The following is a 19,067-nucleotide window of genomic DNA, read 5'->3' as shown; positions in this document are numbered from 1 at the left end:
AGCATTGGAGGTAATACAATGTAATAACATAGGTAGTGCTAAGTACTTGGAATTTAAAGTCACTTGATGAGTCAAAGTGGCTTTTATTGTCAGTGTTATTACTTCCTATCAACTCTCAAATGATGTTTTATATCTCATTGACCCATGCTTACTGTTTAAATGAAAATCTCATATGTGTATAACATATGTATATAATAAAATACATTTAATATACACTTAATGGCTTTTTCCATGAACTAAATGAACTCTCTTCTCATGAAATGAATCAATATCAAGTATTCAGACTTAAGTAAAACTTTCAAGTGCTCCAGTTGTAAAACTGGAATGTGGAAAATGGCCTAGGCTCATTCCTTCTCTGGATTGAATGGGGGTCCCTCTGATAACATCGGGCAAGCCCAACACTGCTGGCGAGTGGGATGGATTAGGAACCCTGCAAAAAATAAGTGGCCATGGGAAGCACTCCTCTTCTCCTAATGGGCCCGAGATGCTTGTTTCTGCCAAGAAATGCTGTGTGGGTGGACGGAACCAGTAAAGGGACCCAGCTTCGGCAAGCAGCCCCTGCAGGAAGCCACTTAACACCTGTAAAGCTGAGATTCTCTTTACCCACCCAGAGACACCAGGGTAGGTGGGACTGGAAAAATGGGTCCCAGTCACAGAAAGGGGCCAGTCTGGGAAGCCTCTTTGTCCCCACAGGCCAGACATGCTCCTCTTGCACCCAGAGACATTGAGGAACCCGGGGGTAGTGGTAGGGGAAAATTACTATACCCTTTGCCTTCAACTGAGAAACACACAGAGTCCCTCAGGTAGCACCAGCAAGAACCAGTGAGAGCCCTGGTAGCACCATGTAAACCAAGCAGACCAGAATTCCACCACACAGATTCTGAATATTGAAGAGCAACTGGAACTGTAACCCACAAAAAGTGCAAGGCCACGTGGTAAACATAAACAGGGTGACAGCCTGCTAAAATAAAAGATTTGAATAGGACCCAAAGTTCCTATTCAAACATAATAAATGACATGTGCTGGGTACAATCAGAAAGAACATGTCGTATCAGGAATCAAGAACATCACAACTTGAAAGAGAAAAGAATCAAGTGATGTCAACAGTGAGATAAATCAGATGTTGAAATATATGACAAGGATGTTGAAGTAGCTTCCATTAACATGCTTCAACAATCACTGACGAGCTCTCTTGAAACAAATAGAAAATATCAGCAAAAAAAACAATGGTTACAATAAAGAACTAAATAGCAATTATAGAACTGGAAAATACACTAACATAAATAAAGAACATGCTGAATAGGCTCAATAGTAGCATGGAGATGACAGAGAATAGAATTAGTGAACTTGAAGATAGAACAATAGAATTCACCCAGTCTGCACAACAAAGAGAAAATAGACTGAAAAAACAAACAAACTAGATCAACACAGACTTAGGGACTCATGGACAATAACAAAAGATTCAAAATTCTCTCAAAGGGAGAGGAGAGAGTGCAGCTGAAAGAACAGTCAAAGAACTACTGGCTGTAAACTTTCCCAAATTTGGCAAAAGAAACACACCTATAGGTTCAAGGAGCTGACTGAACCTAAACCAAGATAAACACAAAGAAATGTAAGTTCAGACATATCTTAATTAAACTTCTGAACACTGAAGGCAAACACAAAGTCTTGAAAGCAGTCAGAGAGAATTGGGACATTACCTAGAGAGGAAGACCAGTTAGAATAAAAGCAGATTTCTCATCTGAAACCATGGAGGCCCTAATGAATTGACAATATATTCTTCAAGTGCTGAAACAAAGGAATTGTCAACCATACATTTTATATCTGGAAAACTATCTTTCAGGAGTAAAGAGGAAATAAAAACTTCTCATATGAAGGAAAACTAAACAAAATTATCACTAGGAGACCTACCATTAAAGATGGTCAAACAGAAGTTCTTCAAACAAAAATGAAATTATTAAAGAACCGTGGAGCATGAGAAAAGAAAAAGGAATGTGGAAAAAGCAAAAATATGTATACATACAATAGAATATCCTTTTCCCCATAAAGCTTGTGAATCATATTTAATAAAACAAGAAATTATAATGCCCTCTGATACTCAGTATAATGATATGGAAAAGTTGAAAGGGGACCTAAATGGAAATCACATTTCCACAAGTGGTCAGATGTGGATGCTGGTAGACTACTATAATCACATAGGCACATTGTCACACCCAGAACAACCACTACCAAAACTGTGTGAAGAAATGTACAGAAAAACGCTAATATCAATCAAAATGGAATCCCCAAGATATCAAGAAAAGAGAAATAGAGGACCAAAAAGCAGATAAAGTAAACAGAAATTATATAATAAAATGTAGACACAGAACTGATATATATCAGTATAATTGTAAATAGTTTAGTTAGACCAATCACAATACAGGTTATCAAGCCAAAACATGATCTAAGTGATAATAAACTGATTTCAAATTCAACCACATAGGTACATGAAAAGTAAAAGGATGGAAAAGGATGTCATGCAAAGGTTAACCAAAAAAAGCAGGAGTGGATATATTTATATCTGATGAAGTAGACTTTAGAGTACAGAAAATTACAACAGAAAAAGAGGAATCTTACATAATGATAAAAGGATCAATCCACCAGGAAGACATAATGATCCTCCTAAATGTGTATGCACCAGACAACAGAGGCACAAAATACATAAAGCAATAACTGATAGAGCTAAGAAGAGAAGTAGACAAATCTTCGGTTATAGCTGAGGACTTCAACACTCTCCTCTCAGTAATTGATAGAACAACTAGAGAGATAAATGACAAGGATATAGAAGAACTCTACAAAACCGTCAGTTAATAGGATCTGATTGACATATATGTGTGTGTGTATATATATATGTGTGTGTGTGTGTGTGTGTATATATATATAAGTATATATATGTAAAATACACCACACAGCAACATCAGAATACACAATTTTTTAGGAACTCTTGTAACATTCCAAGGTAGATCATATCCTGAGACATCAAAAAACCTCAACCAAGTCAAGGAATTGAAATACAGAGTGTGTTCTTTGACTATATTAAAACTGAACTAAAAAACAATAACAGAAAGAATATCTTATTAAGCACTGAGCTGAGCTGGAGAGAACTGAGCTGCCAAGTGTTGGAGCAGCTAATTAAAACAACTGGCCAAAATGTAAGTAACAGTCCTGTCTTTCATCATTTTCTGCTGTGGTGTAAGAGGCCAAACAGGAGAAAGCTCTGTCTCTCTCAATCGTCCATTTTTTTCCATGGGAAGTGCCTGGTAAGGATCAGATGGATCAGTGTAGATATAGAAATGGTCTCATTGCCAAGTAAGCCCCAAACAAATATGTGCAGGATCTGAGTGCTAAAAATGATGAAATGCTGGCATAGACCTAAATGAAAGAGACAATTATATTTATGAATTGGAAGACTCAACATAGTAAAGATGTCCCTTCTCCCCAAAATGATGGATAGGTTTAATGCAATTCCTATCAAAATTTCTCCAAAGTCTTTTGTAGGCATAGACAACTTTTTCCACAACTTATATGAAGGCAGAGACCCTTCAATAGCTAAAAGAATCTTGGAAAAGAAGAATAAAATGGGAGGAAGAATTCTACCTTACTATTTACCTAGGCTTACTTATCTTAGTTACAGTAATCAAGACAATGCGGTATTGGTTGAAAACCCAGATGAAAACAGAACACCTAGAAATACACTCACACAAACATCCTCAATTGATTTTTGACAAAGGTGCAAAAACATTCCAATGTAGGAAGAATGGTTTTTTCAACAAATGGTACTAGAGCAATTGAACATCCACAGGCAAAAAATATGAATCTCAACCTAAACCTCATATTTTGTAGAAAACCTCACTCAAAATAGACGATAGACTGAAAAGTAAAATATAAAACTTCTAGAGAAAAAAAAAAATAGCAGATGTCTTCAGGACCTGGAGATAGGCAAAGAGGTCTTAGATGAAACAGCAAAAGAATGATTCATAAGAGAAAAAATAAAATGATAAATTTTACCTCATTTAAATTAAAAATCTTATGCCATGTGAAATATTTTCATCCAGTCTGTAGCCAGCCTGTTCATTTTCTTCACATAGGCAATGTACTACTATGTAAAATATATAAAGAACTCTCAAACTCAGCAGTAAAATACAAACAATTCTATTAGAATATGGACAAAAGACATGGACAGATATTCCACCAAAGAGACTCTACAGATGATAAATACCAGAAAAGATGTTCAACGTCATTAACTTCTGGAGAAGTATGAATTAAAACCACAGTGAGCTATCACTACACACCTATTCGAAGACAAATATTTACCAATTGCATAATATTTACCAATTGCACTCTGGGCATTTATCCGAGAGAAATGAAAACTATGTTTACACAAAAACTTGTTTACGAATCTATATAAATAGCACCTTTATTTGTAATAGTTGAAACCAGCACTAAGGCCTTTCAACAGGTGAATGGTTAAACAAATTGTGGTACTTGCTTACTGTGGAATGTAACTCCTGAATAAAAACAAACTATTCATAGATTAACAATCTGGACAAATCACTGAGGGATTATGCCAAGTGAAAAAAGGCAGCCTCCAAAGATTACATACTCTGCTGTTCCATTTATATAATATTTTGAAATGATAGTGTTTTAGAAATGGAAAGCAGAGAGCCAGAGGTTAGAGAGAAGGCAATGTAGGAGTAAATTGTATGTGTTTATAAATAACAAGAGCAACTTAGGGATTCCTGTGGTATTGGAATTTCAGTATCTTGAATGCAATTGTGTACAACTTGTATATAACTTAATACACACACACACACACACACACACACACACACACGAGTTCAAGTAAAACTAGGAAACTGAGTAAAATTGGTGAGTTATATCAATGCCAGTAACCTGGTTGTGATAGTATACTACGGTTTTGCAAGATGTCATTATTGGAGGAACTCAGAAATGTGTACAAGGAATTTCTCCATATTATATCTTACAAATGTATGTGAATCTGCAATTATGTCAGTAAACATTTGTTTAAAAAAATAGTTGAATGATAAAATATAACCTACAACCTGACTGAATTATATAGAACACTAAGAAAAATCAGAAAGTTTTTGACCTGATGACAGTTAAGTAACATTTTGTAGGTTCAATATAGTTTTGATGAGTCCTCTGTCATATAGCCAATGAAATGAGTTCTTGATAGGCAAGGCAGAAATGAATATTGAATAACTCTTTACCATTGTCATCACCATTATCATCATTATTATTAAACTTATGTTCCCAGGCCAAAAGGTAGAGATGTCAGATCTATAATTAATGACTTCAGAAAAGTATAAGCACTCAAGCATTCTTGGATTCCTTCGTTAAAGAACTTGAGGCTCTTTATTAAGTTTTAGCCCTTCTTACTTTGCCTGTTTAGTAATGTTTGTAAAAATATAGTATATGGCCCAGGCATGGTGGCTTATGCCTGTAATCCCAGCACTTTTGGAGGCCAAGGCAGGCAGATCACTTGAGTCCAGGAGTTTGAGACCAGGCTGGGCAACATGGTAAAACCCCATCTCTACAAAAAAATACAAAAAACTAGCCAGCCATGGTTGCACGCACCTGTAGTCCCAGCTACTTGGGAGGCTGAGGTGGGAAGATCACTTGAGTCCAGAAGGTTGAGGCTGCAGTGAGTTGTGATTGTGCCACTGCGCTCCAGCCTGAGTGAGAGTGAGACTGTCTCAAAAAAATACATATATATATAAAATATATATACAGATTATCTATTGATAAATTATGTTTATAATTTTATGAAATGTGGATAAAAAACTGCCATATACTGTTTCCTTGGATAGATTATTAGGGGGAAATCTAATTAGAGATCATTAAGTAAAATTGAGTAGGTGCATTTTTTTCCTGACATTTTTATTGATCTTAGGCATTTGGCAGAATATCTGCGCTTTTGTTCTCAGTAGGTCCAGCGCCAGGCACCTCCCTTATCTAATAAATGGCTAATATAATTTGTCTTCAGTAGGATGACTAACAGCTGGATACCCAGTGCTTAAAAATCAATTGAAATAATACGGCTTTAAAGAGCTGAGAATTATTAAACCAATGCTATGAATCAGTGCTATTTCACATCTCTTCCTATGGACTGATTTCCCAATAGAAATGTTTTTAATGACTTGATGTTTTATTGCTGTGGGTGAGGAATATCCTTGAGAAAAGATGTGTTTGGAATGAGTAATTTGGTATCATTCCATGTGAAGAAAATGTTGAATAGTCAAGTAAGATTAAATACACATCCAATTACATCCTTGATTGAGATAGTTCTCTGTTGGGAGAGAGGTTGTCTTGGGCACTGTAGGTTGCTTAGCAATAGTCCTGGCCCCTGCCCACTAGATACTACCCATCACACCGAGTGTGACAATAGAAAAATGACTACAAACCTTGCCAGAGGTCCCAAAATTGCTCCTAGTTGAGACCTCTGAACTAGGACGAGCTTCTCTGGTTAATATGTTTAATGTTTTTGGGGTTTTATTCCCCCAAGTTTTGTATATTCGTTACCTAATATGCATACTTTCCTTGAGTGACTCAGCATTGTAGATAACCATGATCTCTCACCTGAACTAGGGCAAAACCTACCTGACTGTTTTCCGGCATCCTTTCTGACTCCTATTTTCCGAATTGTAATGTTTTCCAAAAACCAAGCTTCCTGGTGGCTCCTTGCTGTATTCAGGACAGTGGCCCGAGTCTCTAACGTGTCCTGCAGCCCCCTCTGCAGGCTTCCTCACCCCTTCCTCCTTGGTTTTCTCTCTGTTCTCTGAACTAGCCATGGCCTTTCCTGCCATCGGGGTTCGCTGGGAGCAGGCTCACTTCCCCCAGTTAGGTAAAGCCACCAATTATATATTCTCAACAGCCCCATCATAATGCCTTGTTTATAGCTGGAATTTTGCATGTAAATTTATGATTCTGTGATTCATGTCTCTGTTTTTCCCTGGACTGATAAGAATTGGTTTGATTTGGAATTTTGGTGCTCACCGTTTATTTCCTAGCAACTGTTTTTTGCATGAGTATATAAATTCAGTCATTCAAGGTGGCCAGACCAATTAAGTGACAGCCCAGGTCTACTTGGGAGTTGCCAACCAAATCTTTGGTGAATAGCACACACTGGCTGGATGTCAGCTTTTCATCAAAATGGACCCTACAATTCCACACAGCCAAGAAGTGTTCTGATTTTTCCATTTCATGCTGATTATACGTATACTTGGAATTCATGCCCACTTTCTTCATGCACCACGATGTGCCTCTTGCTTGCTGGTGTTCTCCAGCTGTGACCACAATTTGCTATCTTCCCAGGAGCAGGGCTGAGTTCCACCTGGCTGCTCCGTCTCCCTCAGCACCCGGGAAGCTCGGCTAGGTCAGGGCAACTAGAAGTTATGAGGAAACCGAACAGTGATCCAGGAAGCTGGATTTTTAAAAAATCACCACCCAGCTATGCAAAAAGGAACGCCATCTCCTTAGAGAAGTCAAGAATGGGACATGCTATTTTAAAAACAGCTTTAAAAAAATTATTCTCAAAAGAAAACACTACAGATTTGTCCGTGTTTTGTTTACTCTTATGCTTAGTTCTGTATATGTGTGAGTGCCATTATTTTGAAACCTAAGTGCATTAAAATATTGATGGGAAACCCTTGAGCATTAAAGTTCTGTGTATGTCCATACTAGGTGTGGGCAGGAACTGAGGAGGTCGACAAAGCCCTGCTAGCCACTGGCTGTGGGAACGTGGCTCCGGGTCCCATTATCACACCAAGTAACACATTCACTGCCATCTTCCAGTCTCAGGAGGCACCAGCTCAGGGCTTCTCTGCGTCCTTTGTTAGCCGTAAGTAGCCCTAAGAACCAAACCCAGAGGTCTTTGAGGGAGTGTGGTTGTCACAGGCAGGCAGGGTTGGCTAACCTGGGGGTCTAGGGGAGGAGTATGGGGGTCTATGGGGAGGATGAGTCACCTAATCCCAAGAAGACACCTTTCTTCCAAATAGCAGTGAGAACAGAACTGAATTGAGAAGTGACATAAAAGCCATGAGGGGCACTAGCCAACGTCTAGAAATAAGCCTGGCATCCAGAGTGGGCTGATATTGGGCAGAAGCGCAGATGGCTAGTTCGTTAGCAAACAACCAGTGTGGCTGGCCTGTGGCACCTTGACCACAAAATCCCGTGGGGGGCTTGAAACACATGCAGATTCCTGAGCCTCACTCCAGGCCCGTCTGAATTCAGAATTTCCATGTGTGCCTGTTGGCTGAGTTAAATCAAGTGTAGCCACTCATGGCAAACCACTGTTTAGGGAAAAGTTTGAGGAAAGGAATTAGAGGAAGTAATACAATAGACAGGTTTTTCAGACTGAATCAGAGAGTGCTGGAAAGGAAGTACTGAAAGACAACCCCAGACCAAATCTTAGGTCGGCAGGTAGTCCACTGTGTAAGTGTGCACGTGTGTACTTGTGTGTGTTTTAATGTCAATTTAAAAGGATAGATATATTTTCGTGCTTGATAGATCAGAGAGTGAAGTGGATTAACTAGTCAATGGTTGTATGAAAACAAATCATTTTAGTGGTGAAAAGATATTTCTTTCTGTTTCGAAAACCAGGGATGCATGTAAGAATTTGATAAGAGTTGGGATTAATAAATCCAGCTAGTTTTAAAAAGCAACCATTGTTTTGGCTAGATTACAATGGTAATGAAAATAGCAGTTTTCTAATAATAAGACATTTAAAAAACATTAATTGTGTAAAGTACTAATCAGATACAAATCATTTTTTATCTGTTTTATTTCTTTATCTGCATGAACCATATTCTATCTTTGCTCATTTATCCTTTCTTAATATCTTAATATTAAGGGATTTGCAGTAGATTTGTGGTAATATTACGATGACTCAGTCCATAAAACTCTGCAGCATTTTCTAAAAATATATAATATTCTTATTAAGCACATATGTATGTTTTTAAATCAGAGCTGTATTCTCTTCGTTCTTGCTTCTTCCATTTGGAATATCTCAGGGAACTATGTCTATAGATAATTTAGGAAAATGCCTCTTTCCTTCATGGACAAAATAGATACATGAGAAATAAATGATCTGATGATGACTTTTTGTTCCCACATAGGATGTGGAAGTAATTTCACTGGCCCTTCAGGTTACATCATTTCTCCAAATTACCCAAAACAATATGACAACAACATGAATTGCACCTATGTCATAGAGGCTAATCCTCTGTCAGTGGTCCTCTTGACTTTTGTGTCGTTCCACTTAGAAGGTAAGTTTATTCTTTTAAAAAAATTATGTTTAATTGACAAACAAAAATTGTATATTTATGGTGTACAACATGTTTTGACATATGTACATGTTGTAGAGTGGCTAAACCCAGTTAATTAACATGTCTGCTCACTCACATACTTAGCACTTTTTGTGGGGAGAGCATTTAAAACCTCTTTTAGCAATTTTTAAGTATTCGGCAAGTAATCAAGTATTTCAGGTATTCAACCTTGTTATTAGCTATTGGCACCATGTTGTACAGTAGATCTCCTGAACTTATTCCTTCTAGCTGAAATTTTGTATCCTGTGACCAATATATCCCAAATCTCCACTCCCACATACCCTACCAGCCTCTGGTAACCAACATTCTACTCTCTGCTTCTATGAGTTCAACATTTTTAGATTCCACATCCGAGTGAGATCATGCAATGTTTGCCTTTCTGTGTGTAGCTTATTTCACTTAGCATAATGTCCTCCAGGTTCATCCATGTTGTCACAAATGACAAGATTTTATTCTTTTTTAAGGCCAAAGAGTATTCCATTGTGTATATCTACCACATTTTCTTTATCCATTCATTCACTGATGGACACTCAGGTCCATTCCATGTCTTGGCCATTATGAATCATGCTGCAATGAACGCAACAGTATAGATAATCTCTTGGACACGCTGATTTGATTTCCTTTGGATCTATGCCCAGAAGTGAACTTGGTGGATCATATGGTAGTTCTATTTTTAATGTTTTGGGAAACTGCCATGCATTTTTCCATAATGGCTGCACTAATTTACATTCCCATCAAAAGTGTACAAGGAAGAGTTCCCTTTTCTCCACATCCTTGCCAAAACTTTTCTCTTGTATTTTGATAATAGCCTTGGAAGATAAGTTCATTCTTAAGTAAACTCTAATTGGTTCTTCAGAAATGAATGAGGAGTAAGTAGAGGCAGAAGTCTAAAACTCACCATTTAAAGAAAATATTGAAAATATGTTACAGAGTAGATTTAATGTAAACGTGATTAAAATTTCATCCAATTTTTAAAGAATACAAGTATTATTCTATGTATTCCATCTAGAAGTAAAAAAATAGTGAGAGAACTTTAACAACATAAGTATTGCATAAATTGCTTAAAGAAAATAAGTCTGAAATGTTTCATGTTAACATAGCTTTTAATTTATTCACTTGCATTTAAAGTTTATAGACATACGTGTGCACACACACCCACATTCATGCACACACTATTAACCAAACCAGTGAGAGAAACTGTCTTATTGAGTCAACATAGGTGTTTGACAAATATTGAATAAGTGAGTAAATTAATAAAATTAATATAGGCTGGGCACGGTGGCTCACGCCTATAATCCCAGCACTTTGGGAGGCCAAGGTGGGCAGATCACCTGAGGTCGGGAGTTCGAGACCAGCCTGACCAACATGGAGAAACCCTGTCCCTGTTAAAAATACAAAATTAGCCAGGTGTGGTGGCACATGCCTGTAATCCCAGCTACTCGGGAGGCTGAGGCAGGAGAATCGCTTGAACCCAGGAGGCAGAAGTTGCGGTGAGCCGAGATCACGCCATTGCACTCCAGCCTGGCCAACAAGAGTGAACCTCTGTCTCAAAAAGAAAAAATTAATATATGTGCCCTGCTTTTAGTAAATACTACCATTGGGCGTTCTTTCTTCTGCTCCATCTCGGTCATCTTCATCTTCTCAGTCCTGACTCTTCAGTGCCTGAGTTCCTGGCCACAAGTGCCCTCTGTGTTCATTCTCCCACTCTGGGGAATGGGCCGTTGGCAGAGGGAACAGTAGAGATGCCGATTTGGGCTGGGCTTTGACTGACAATAGACACAACTTGGTGTTTAATGGAGGCTTTCACACAGTGGAAAGGAAATTCCTTCAAATAGGTGGGTATTTTCAACCACTCATAACCACGTTAATTTTCTTGTTACATATCAGCTTTCTATTTCTAAACCACAATTTATCTGCAGATTTGTCAAGCTACCTCGGTATATTCGAAATTTCTTACTCTTGGGTTAGTCTCTCATGGCAGTGAAAAGTTACACTTTGCAAAATGTTCTATAGCCTTCAACATCTGGGAAATGTATGGTTTATAAAAATGACATGTCAGAACTCATAAATGGATAAATTTAACAAAGCTTGTCTCACTTAATCCTTTTTCCTATGACCTCACTGCCTTTTCATACATCTCTGCAGTTGTAATTTTTAGCACATGTGTTTGCTTAAAAAAATGCCAAGTGTAAATCAATGTATGTCACTGTAAAAATGGAATATAAAGTGTCATCTTTTCAGCATTTGCTAGCCCCAAATCCCAGTACCATAAAAAGATGCCCATGATATATGAAGGCTTGAGGGAGGGTGAAATAGTTTGTATAAGATGATCCAATTTTCTTTTTAAAATAATGTGTGTGAATAAAATCTATAAGGCTATTAACCAGTACATTAAGAGTTGTCACCACTGTGTGACAGATTTATTCGAGATGCTTATTTTCTTCTTTATAACTTTTATGTTATTTTTATAATTAGGACAATTATTTTAATAGCAGGGGAACAACATGTGGCTTGGATTTTGTGTTTGTGGTCATTAAGTTAAATAAACAGTGCATCTCACAAGACCGTATCATTCAGACTAAGAAAGGAGACTCTAGTAATTGTACTATAAAGCCACAGAAAGCACTGCTGATACCAGTGGTATATGTATTATTATAAGAGACTCTATCATGACCTGAGACAGCTCCCTGAGCTCAGTTGATCAGGTGAGAAAAAGGGGAGCAGCCCTGGAATATCTCAGTATAGTACAGGGAAAGTGAGCACAGCATTTAGGATGGATCTTAATGCCAGGTCAGCCACTTACTGCTATTCAAGTGACTTTGTGCAAATTACTTCACCTTTATTTCTGATACTTATATATATATAGCACTTTGCTATATATGTGTGTATGTGTGTGTCTAATATATATTTATTATATATGTATAATAGTAGTTCTGAAAGTCAGATAATGTTAGATTGATTTCTGCTTCCACTAATGGATTTGCCAATCCTCACTCAGTTGAAGACTGATTCTTTTCTAAGATGGTATCCTTACAACAATGCCTTGTGACATTTCCAGTGTTTAAGTGTTCAGCATTTTCAAACTGCTGCCTGAGTAATTTCTGGCTATAGATTCATCTAATTATGATGATTCCCCAAAAGGGTGACATTAATCAAATTTATTTTATAATTAGCTTCTTATCCTTAACCATATCAATGCTGACATTTATTGAATACCATCACCGAGCTAGAGATTCGCTAGCTACAGTAAAAGTAACCTTTCCCCAGCCCTTCTAAAGTGAGCCTGAGGGATTCATGTGCAATATATTGGGATGAAACTGAGAATTGCTCTCAAGGAAGGTCATAGCTTTATTGAAGGAGCCTTGGCCTTTCTAGCTGCTATAGGCACTTGGAACTGTTTCTGAGAGACCCTGTTCAAATGGCTAAGCATTTCTGAGCCCAGGATCCCAGCAGAGCCAGTGTTGACTTAGGTGGTGATGAAGGTTCTAGATCTGTCATCTTGGTGGACCATTAGCACAAAAGGTGGGATTGGCAAGGAAAAGATGTGGTATCCCAGGCTACAAAATACTGTGAGGAAACACACTTGTCCCTATATGGCGTCTACTAAACATTGACAACTGCTTAGGGAGGGTTTTACCATGAAGGGAAAAATACAGATTGTTGAACCACACTCAACTCTTAGGTTACAAAGGCTCAGTGACCTACTTTCCGCTTACCACAAAGTAAGTTGCTCCAAGTTTAATGTTGGTCTAAATTTCTCTAACTTTCTCATTACTTTTACATTTCCAGTACTAGACATTCCATGAACTACAGACCATTGATGTTTGTCCTCATTTTGGAATCTGGTATTATTAAATAACTGCTTATTTTATTTTCCCAAATATTAAACAGTCCAAAATTTTGTGTTCTCATTATTCATGTGGCCAGCTAGATGCCCTCGATCTGCTAAAAAAAAAAAAATTATAGATCCAGTTTTCTTACTTCATAGATAAAGCACTTCTTGAGGCAAAATGAAGCAAGCCAGTGCCTTCTAAACCTTGATTATTCTTTCATTAAAATTAGATAGTAGGCCGGGCGCATGGTGGCTCACGCCTGTAATTCCAGCACTTTGGGAGGCCGAGGTGGGCAGATCACCTGAGGTCAGGGGGTTGAGAACATCCTGGCTAACACGGTGAAACCTTGTCTCTACTAAACAAAATGCAAAAAATTAGCCGGGCGTGGTGGCGGGCGCCTGTAGTCCCAGCTACTCGGGAAGCTGAAGCAGGAGAATGGCGTGAACCTGGGAGGCGGAGCTTGCAGTGAGCCAAGATTGCGCTACTGCCCTCCAGCCTGGACAACAGAGCAAGACTCTGTCTCAAAATAAATAAATAAATAAATAAAATTTAAAAAATAAAAAAAATTGGGTAGTAACATTAATTCACCTTGGTGATAATGAGGAATTTAGAAATTCTCAATTTAAAAATTCTACACGCAGTAAACTGTAAACTCAGTGTTTCTCAGATCCAGTAATTCTTGACAAGCATTGGAGGGTGGAGCAGCACTCAGTTCATGAGGTGGAAACACCAAAGGGACAAATGCCTTTGCTTGTGGTCCTCTAGAGATGGCTTCAAAGCCCCAACAGGAGTGGGCCCAGATTCACACCTAATATTTGCCTAAATTCTCTTGGATTAACTGAAGTCCCAGTTTATGGGTTATACCTAATAGAAAGCTTAAAGAAAAAAAGTAAAAAAAAATTAGTTTTAGATTTTTCTTTTTGACATTTTTTTCCCCATCAAGAAGCACAATAAATGAGCTTTGTCAGTTTTCTTTATTTCCTCCTATTTAAATTTTTTAAAAACTGGTATTGCTCAACTACTGTTTCTTCTCTTTGCTTTCTCAGTTCTTTCTAAAGAACTCAGAATGCGGTCGCATTCCACATTACTTTAGAAAAAAGTGGGCAGTGGTCCTTTTGAAATGTTTCCTATTGATATTTTATTCAATTGGCAGAGCACTGGAGCAGATGGTGTAGTGTCTGTGAAATCCCTTGTTTGCCTGTGTTACACTCCAATTTACTTTAATTTGTTTGGCCTTCGTGCGCAATGGAACTTAGCTGTATACTAGTACATGCTTCCCCCTCCTCTGAATCATGCCTCCGTAGAGGAGACCAGTCTCCCAGCTACTCAGGGTAAAGTTAACAAGACAGATGATAGGTCGCAGTCACTGCTGCCTGGTAATTCATGTGCCTCTGCCTAGAACCCATTTCTTTCGTCCTTCCTTCCTTTCCTTTTCTTTCTTTCTTCCTTTCCTTTCCTTTCCTTCCTTCCTTCTTTTTCCTTCCTTCTTTTCTTTTCTTTTCTTCACAGAGTCTTGCTCTGTTGCCCAGGCTGGACTACAGTGGTGCGATCTCAGCTCACTGCAACCTCTGCTTCCCAGGTTCAAGCAATTCTCGTGGCTCAGCCTCCCGAGTAGCTGGGATTACAGGCACCAGACACCATGCCCAGCTAATTATTGTATTTTTAGTAGAGATGGGGTTTCACCTTGTTGGCCGGGCTGGTCTCAAACTCCTGACCTCAAGTGATCTGCCTGCCTCGGCCTCCCAAAGTGTTGGGATTACAGGTGTGAGCCACTGTGCCTGGCCCCTAGAACCCATTTCTATTTCCTGAAAATACTTGATCTTATCTACAACATGGAAATATCCCAAACAAAGGGTTTTCCCTCATCTCTAGTCCTCTTTGGTGTCTCGGCCCACACCCTCCCCCCACTTTGGAGAAAAACTGTGGTCCAACTCTAAATCCCACAAGTTTATTCTATTTGTGGAATTACTCATCCTTAGTTTTCCTTCAGTTCTCTCATAGTTCTTAGAACTATGATGAAGTTTGGAATTAGACATTGCCCAGTAATAAATCCTGGAAAAATAGAACAAAAAATTAAATTTTACTGCATGGCATAGAGCCTTGCCCATTGCAAACGATGAATATGTTTTAAAGTTTTTAGGAAGGATGGAAAATAGTCATAAAAACAAATGATAGGGAATCGTTTTGCAGCTCAGAGATTTCAGTAGTAAATGTCTATCAAATCACTTGTTGAAGATAGAGTTAAGAATTACTGAGTTCCCGGTCCCATGACGTGGACTCTAGTCCACGGAGAAAGTGTTGTTCAATTTCAGGGTGCTTCTCTTCCTCACAAGTTCGCATATGTCTGATCGAATGCTGCCTCTTGGTCATAAACTCAACTGTGATATCCATCTTGCTTCTTGAAGAAGTTTTTCCAAACCTCAACTAAGTTTCCTTCTCTCCCTAGAAGACAGTCACCCCAATTATGAGAGTGTTGTGTATATTTTGATTATACATGCAATTGGCTCTTCCAATAATGATGAGAAAGTGTTTAATATAATTATTTTCTGATGCCTTTAGTCTGTCATCAACACCTTCTCACTGAAGAATCAGGCTGATATTTTTGATCTAATGCAGTGATGGGATATATAGAACTTTAGAATATGATATATGTGTGTAAAGTACTTAATGTCTAGTGACACACATATCCATTTTCTTGCATATTACTTTGTTGTTGTTAATTCTTTATATTTTCTTAGACTTTAGCTAATTTTACCAGCTTCTAATATTATGTACATGTTTGATTTCTTTTGGAGAGAATTTGAAAGGGCATAACATCCTACCTTAAACAAACGACTACTAGAAAGGATACAAGAATGTTTTAATCCATGAAATAAGTTGCCAGATATTATAATTTCTACATTTTACTGAATTAGGCTTTGAGAAGCAGACTGTCTTACATAATTTGTTTAGTTAGTTGATATTCTATTGCCATCTACAAAAAATCTAAAATCCCTTGTCAACTTCCTCTGCATTTCCCCAACAAACTTCCTTATTGTTCAATACAGACATTTAATAAATTGTTGATGAGTTTTGATTATGTCTCGTACCACTGCCATTTCATGAATGAGCTTTCTGTATTTCAACTAGTTCCTTTAATCAACTATTTGTCAACATAATCAAGTATAAGTGACACTATACCTTATGTTTCACAGCCTTTTCACTGTTTTCTAAGACAACTGCCACTGTGATCATTTATATCATTAGCCCACAACTTAACAACTAACTCTTTAATACCTAACACATGCATAGCAGCCTATTTGATCAAATGTGGGACCAAGATTTCAATCCAGCATCAGCAATTTTTCCCTGCATTCTGTGATTTTGGTTTTATAACTTGATGTATTGTTGCTAAATAATTTCTGTAACTAATGCACAATTGTTTTATTCTCAAACTCATCTACTTTGAATTTTTTAAAATTCCAGTGGAGCTTTTGATGTCTTAAAGACAAATACTGAGGTTATAACTAAGGTACATAATTTGGCAATATTCAAACCATGAATCTGAGTTTAACTTATTTCTTTTTTGTCCTCTTTTTCCACATCATATTGCTTCTAATTACATGAAAAGGCCATTGAAGTTCAGTCTTTCACTCTTTCAACTTATAGATTTATGCCCAATTAGAAATATTTCTATTCCAGCATTTTCAAAATAAGGGAATTCTTTGAGGTTAATTTAAAAATGTATATCTTGAATTGATACCTCAAGATTTCTGCAGGCTGAAGAGAATCTTAGCGAAGGAGCTGAATGTATTCTTAAAATGATTTAAGAATGTGTGGTAACTCTTTAATGCACAGAGATGCTTTTTAAAAGTATTTGTCAAGATTCTTTGAATGGCAAGTTATCTTCAAAAGTTAGCTTAGATACAAAGTAGGGTTTATAAGAAGGATACTGGGTGATTTCATCTCATCAAAGGAAGGGCTTCTAGAACAAAGGAAACCAGGGACAAGAATCTGTCAGCATGCTCTCTCTTCCCCGCTCTTTTTGCTGATTGCTGCACAACTTCTTTTTCCCTTATGGCAGCCTGGCTTCCTTAATGTGTCAGGAAACATGGCTGCAGACATTTTTTAAGTTTAGTATCTTTGGCTCCTACCATTGACTCTTACTCAGTTGCAGTTTGGACACATCTGATTGGCCTGGATTGGGTCTGATGCCATGCCTTGCCATTGATTGACTGGAATTATCAATCAATCAATCAATCAATCAACCATGGTCAGGATGGTGGGGTTGTATAAACAATAGCAACAGTGACTCTAATCATAAAAATATCTACCATATCCATTATGAGGTTTTATGGCACAATTAACAGGAAACTTGATTCAACCTGGTTTAAACACAAAGGAGCAATTCATTGGTTTTTAATTCTGGAAGGTTTCAAAGTTGGGTGTGCCTCAAATCTCTCAATTCAGCATTTTAATTATGTCATCAAATATTCAACTGTTTCTGTTTTTACTTTGTGCTACTCCAGTGTGAGCCTCATCCTAAGGCTGGCTCCTCTCATTGCTGTAGGGGTGCTGCTCTCACAGTGGGTACTCCTCACCCACATCAGAAAGAGAGATGGCTTCTATCCCGTGGTAAGCTAGAGTTGGGTTGCACCATCTTGCAAGAGTCAATTTTGCTCATCTATTCCTATTCTGCATTTAATGACTTGTTGTTAATAGCTTGAAATTGGCTATCGTGGGAGTATTTATACGATGGAAATTGGCAAATGCCACAAATCTCTCGGAGAGGTGGTTGTTATATTTACCAGCATACTACTACCTCTATTCCAACTTCCAAATATCAAACAAGGGTGTTGAAATTCACCTTTATTGGGCTGGATTGGGTCACACACCCACCTTTGAACCAAGGTCTATGGCCAGGGGACTTGGAATTATAAAGTAAGTGTGCATAACGATTTTGTCAGCGTGCTCTTATAGGAAGAGTATTCTAACAGCAAACAGCAAACAGGATGTCTGATTTCAGAGTCCACCGTGCCATAGTATGTGCTTATATAAAATAATGTAGTTTTGGTCATTCCCAATGGGGCATTTGTAAGTAAGTAAATTTTGTGTGTTGGGGTGATGTGGATCATTAGATATATGTTCAAGTTAGCATCGCCATGAAATAAAAGCATTTTGTTCTTGTGGTTTGTAAATGAAAATGGGAAAGTATTTCACATTGTTAATCATCAGAGCAATTAAAATTAAATATCACAATGAAGTTTCGTTTCGCATGCACCAGAATGGCTAAAATTAAAAAGACTGACAATGTCAAATGTTGGCATCCCTGCAGAGCACTGGAAGTCCCACACATCCCTGGTGAGAATGTATACTGATGTAACTACTATGAGATATAGTTTGGCAGTTTCTAGTAAAATTAAATACATACCTAATTTGGGGGCTAATAATTTCACTCCCATTTATATACCCAAAGGAACTGAAAGCATGTGCCCACACAAAATCTCATGCATGAATGTTCGTAGCAGCATTATCCATAATAGCCAAAAGGTGGAAACAAACCATATGTCTGTCAACTGATGAATACATAAACAACATGTGCTATCACTATAAAAAGGAAAATATTCAGCCATAAAGAGGAATGACATACTGACACATGCTACTACATGGATGGACTCAAAAACATTATATTAAGTGAAAGAAGCCAGCCACAAAAGGTCACATATTGCATGATTTTATTCATGTGAAATGTCCGGAGTAGACAAATCCATAGAGGCGGAAAGTAGTTTAGTAATTATGTAGGGCAGGAGACCATATACAGGAAGGATGAGACTGGAGTGATTGTTAATGGGCATAACATTTTCCTATG

At 37.8% G+C, this 19,067-nt stretch overlaps 1 protein-coding gene across 2 annotated transcripts in view; it reads left to right on the top strand.

The window, feature by feature from the left end:
• CUBN (cubilin) overlaps window positions 1-19,067 on the top strand; it is a 305,950-nt gene that overhangs the window by 231,663 nt on the left and 55,220 nt on the right. For both annotated transcript variants that reach the window (XM_063781434.1, XM_024346234.3), the window contains 2 exons: window positions 7,744-7,900; window positions 9,177-9,326. In XM_063781434.1, coding sequence (XP_063637504.1) covers window positions 7,744-7,900; window positions 9,177-9,326 — 307 coding nt within the window. The remainder of the gene's footprint in view (window positions 1-7,743; window positions 7,901-9,176; window positions 9,327-19,067) is intronic.

Source organism: Pan troglodytes, chromosome 8 (assembly GCF_028858775.2).
Source record: "Pan troglodytes isolate AG18354 chromosome 8, NHGRI_mPanTro3-v2.0_pri, whole genome shotgun sequence".
NCBI classification, from domain to species: domain Eukaryota; kingdom Metazoa; phylum Chordata; class Mammalia; order Primates; family Hominidae; genus Pan; species Pan troglodytes.
Note: the sequence above shows the minus strand (reverse complement) of the source record. Positions and strands in the feature narration are given on the sequence as shown.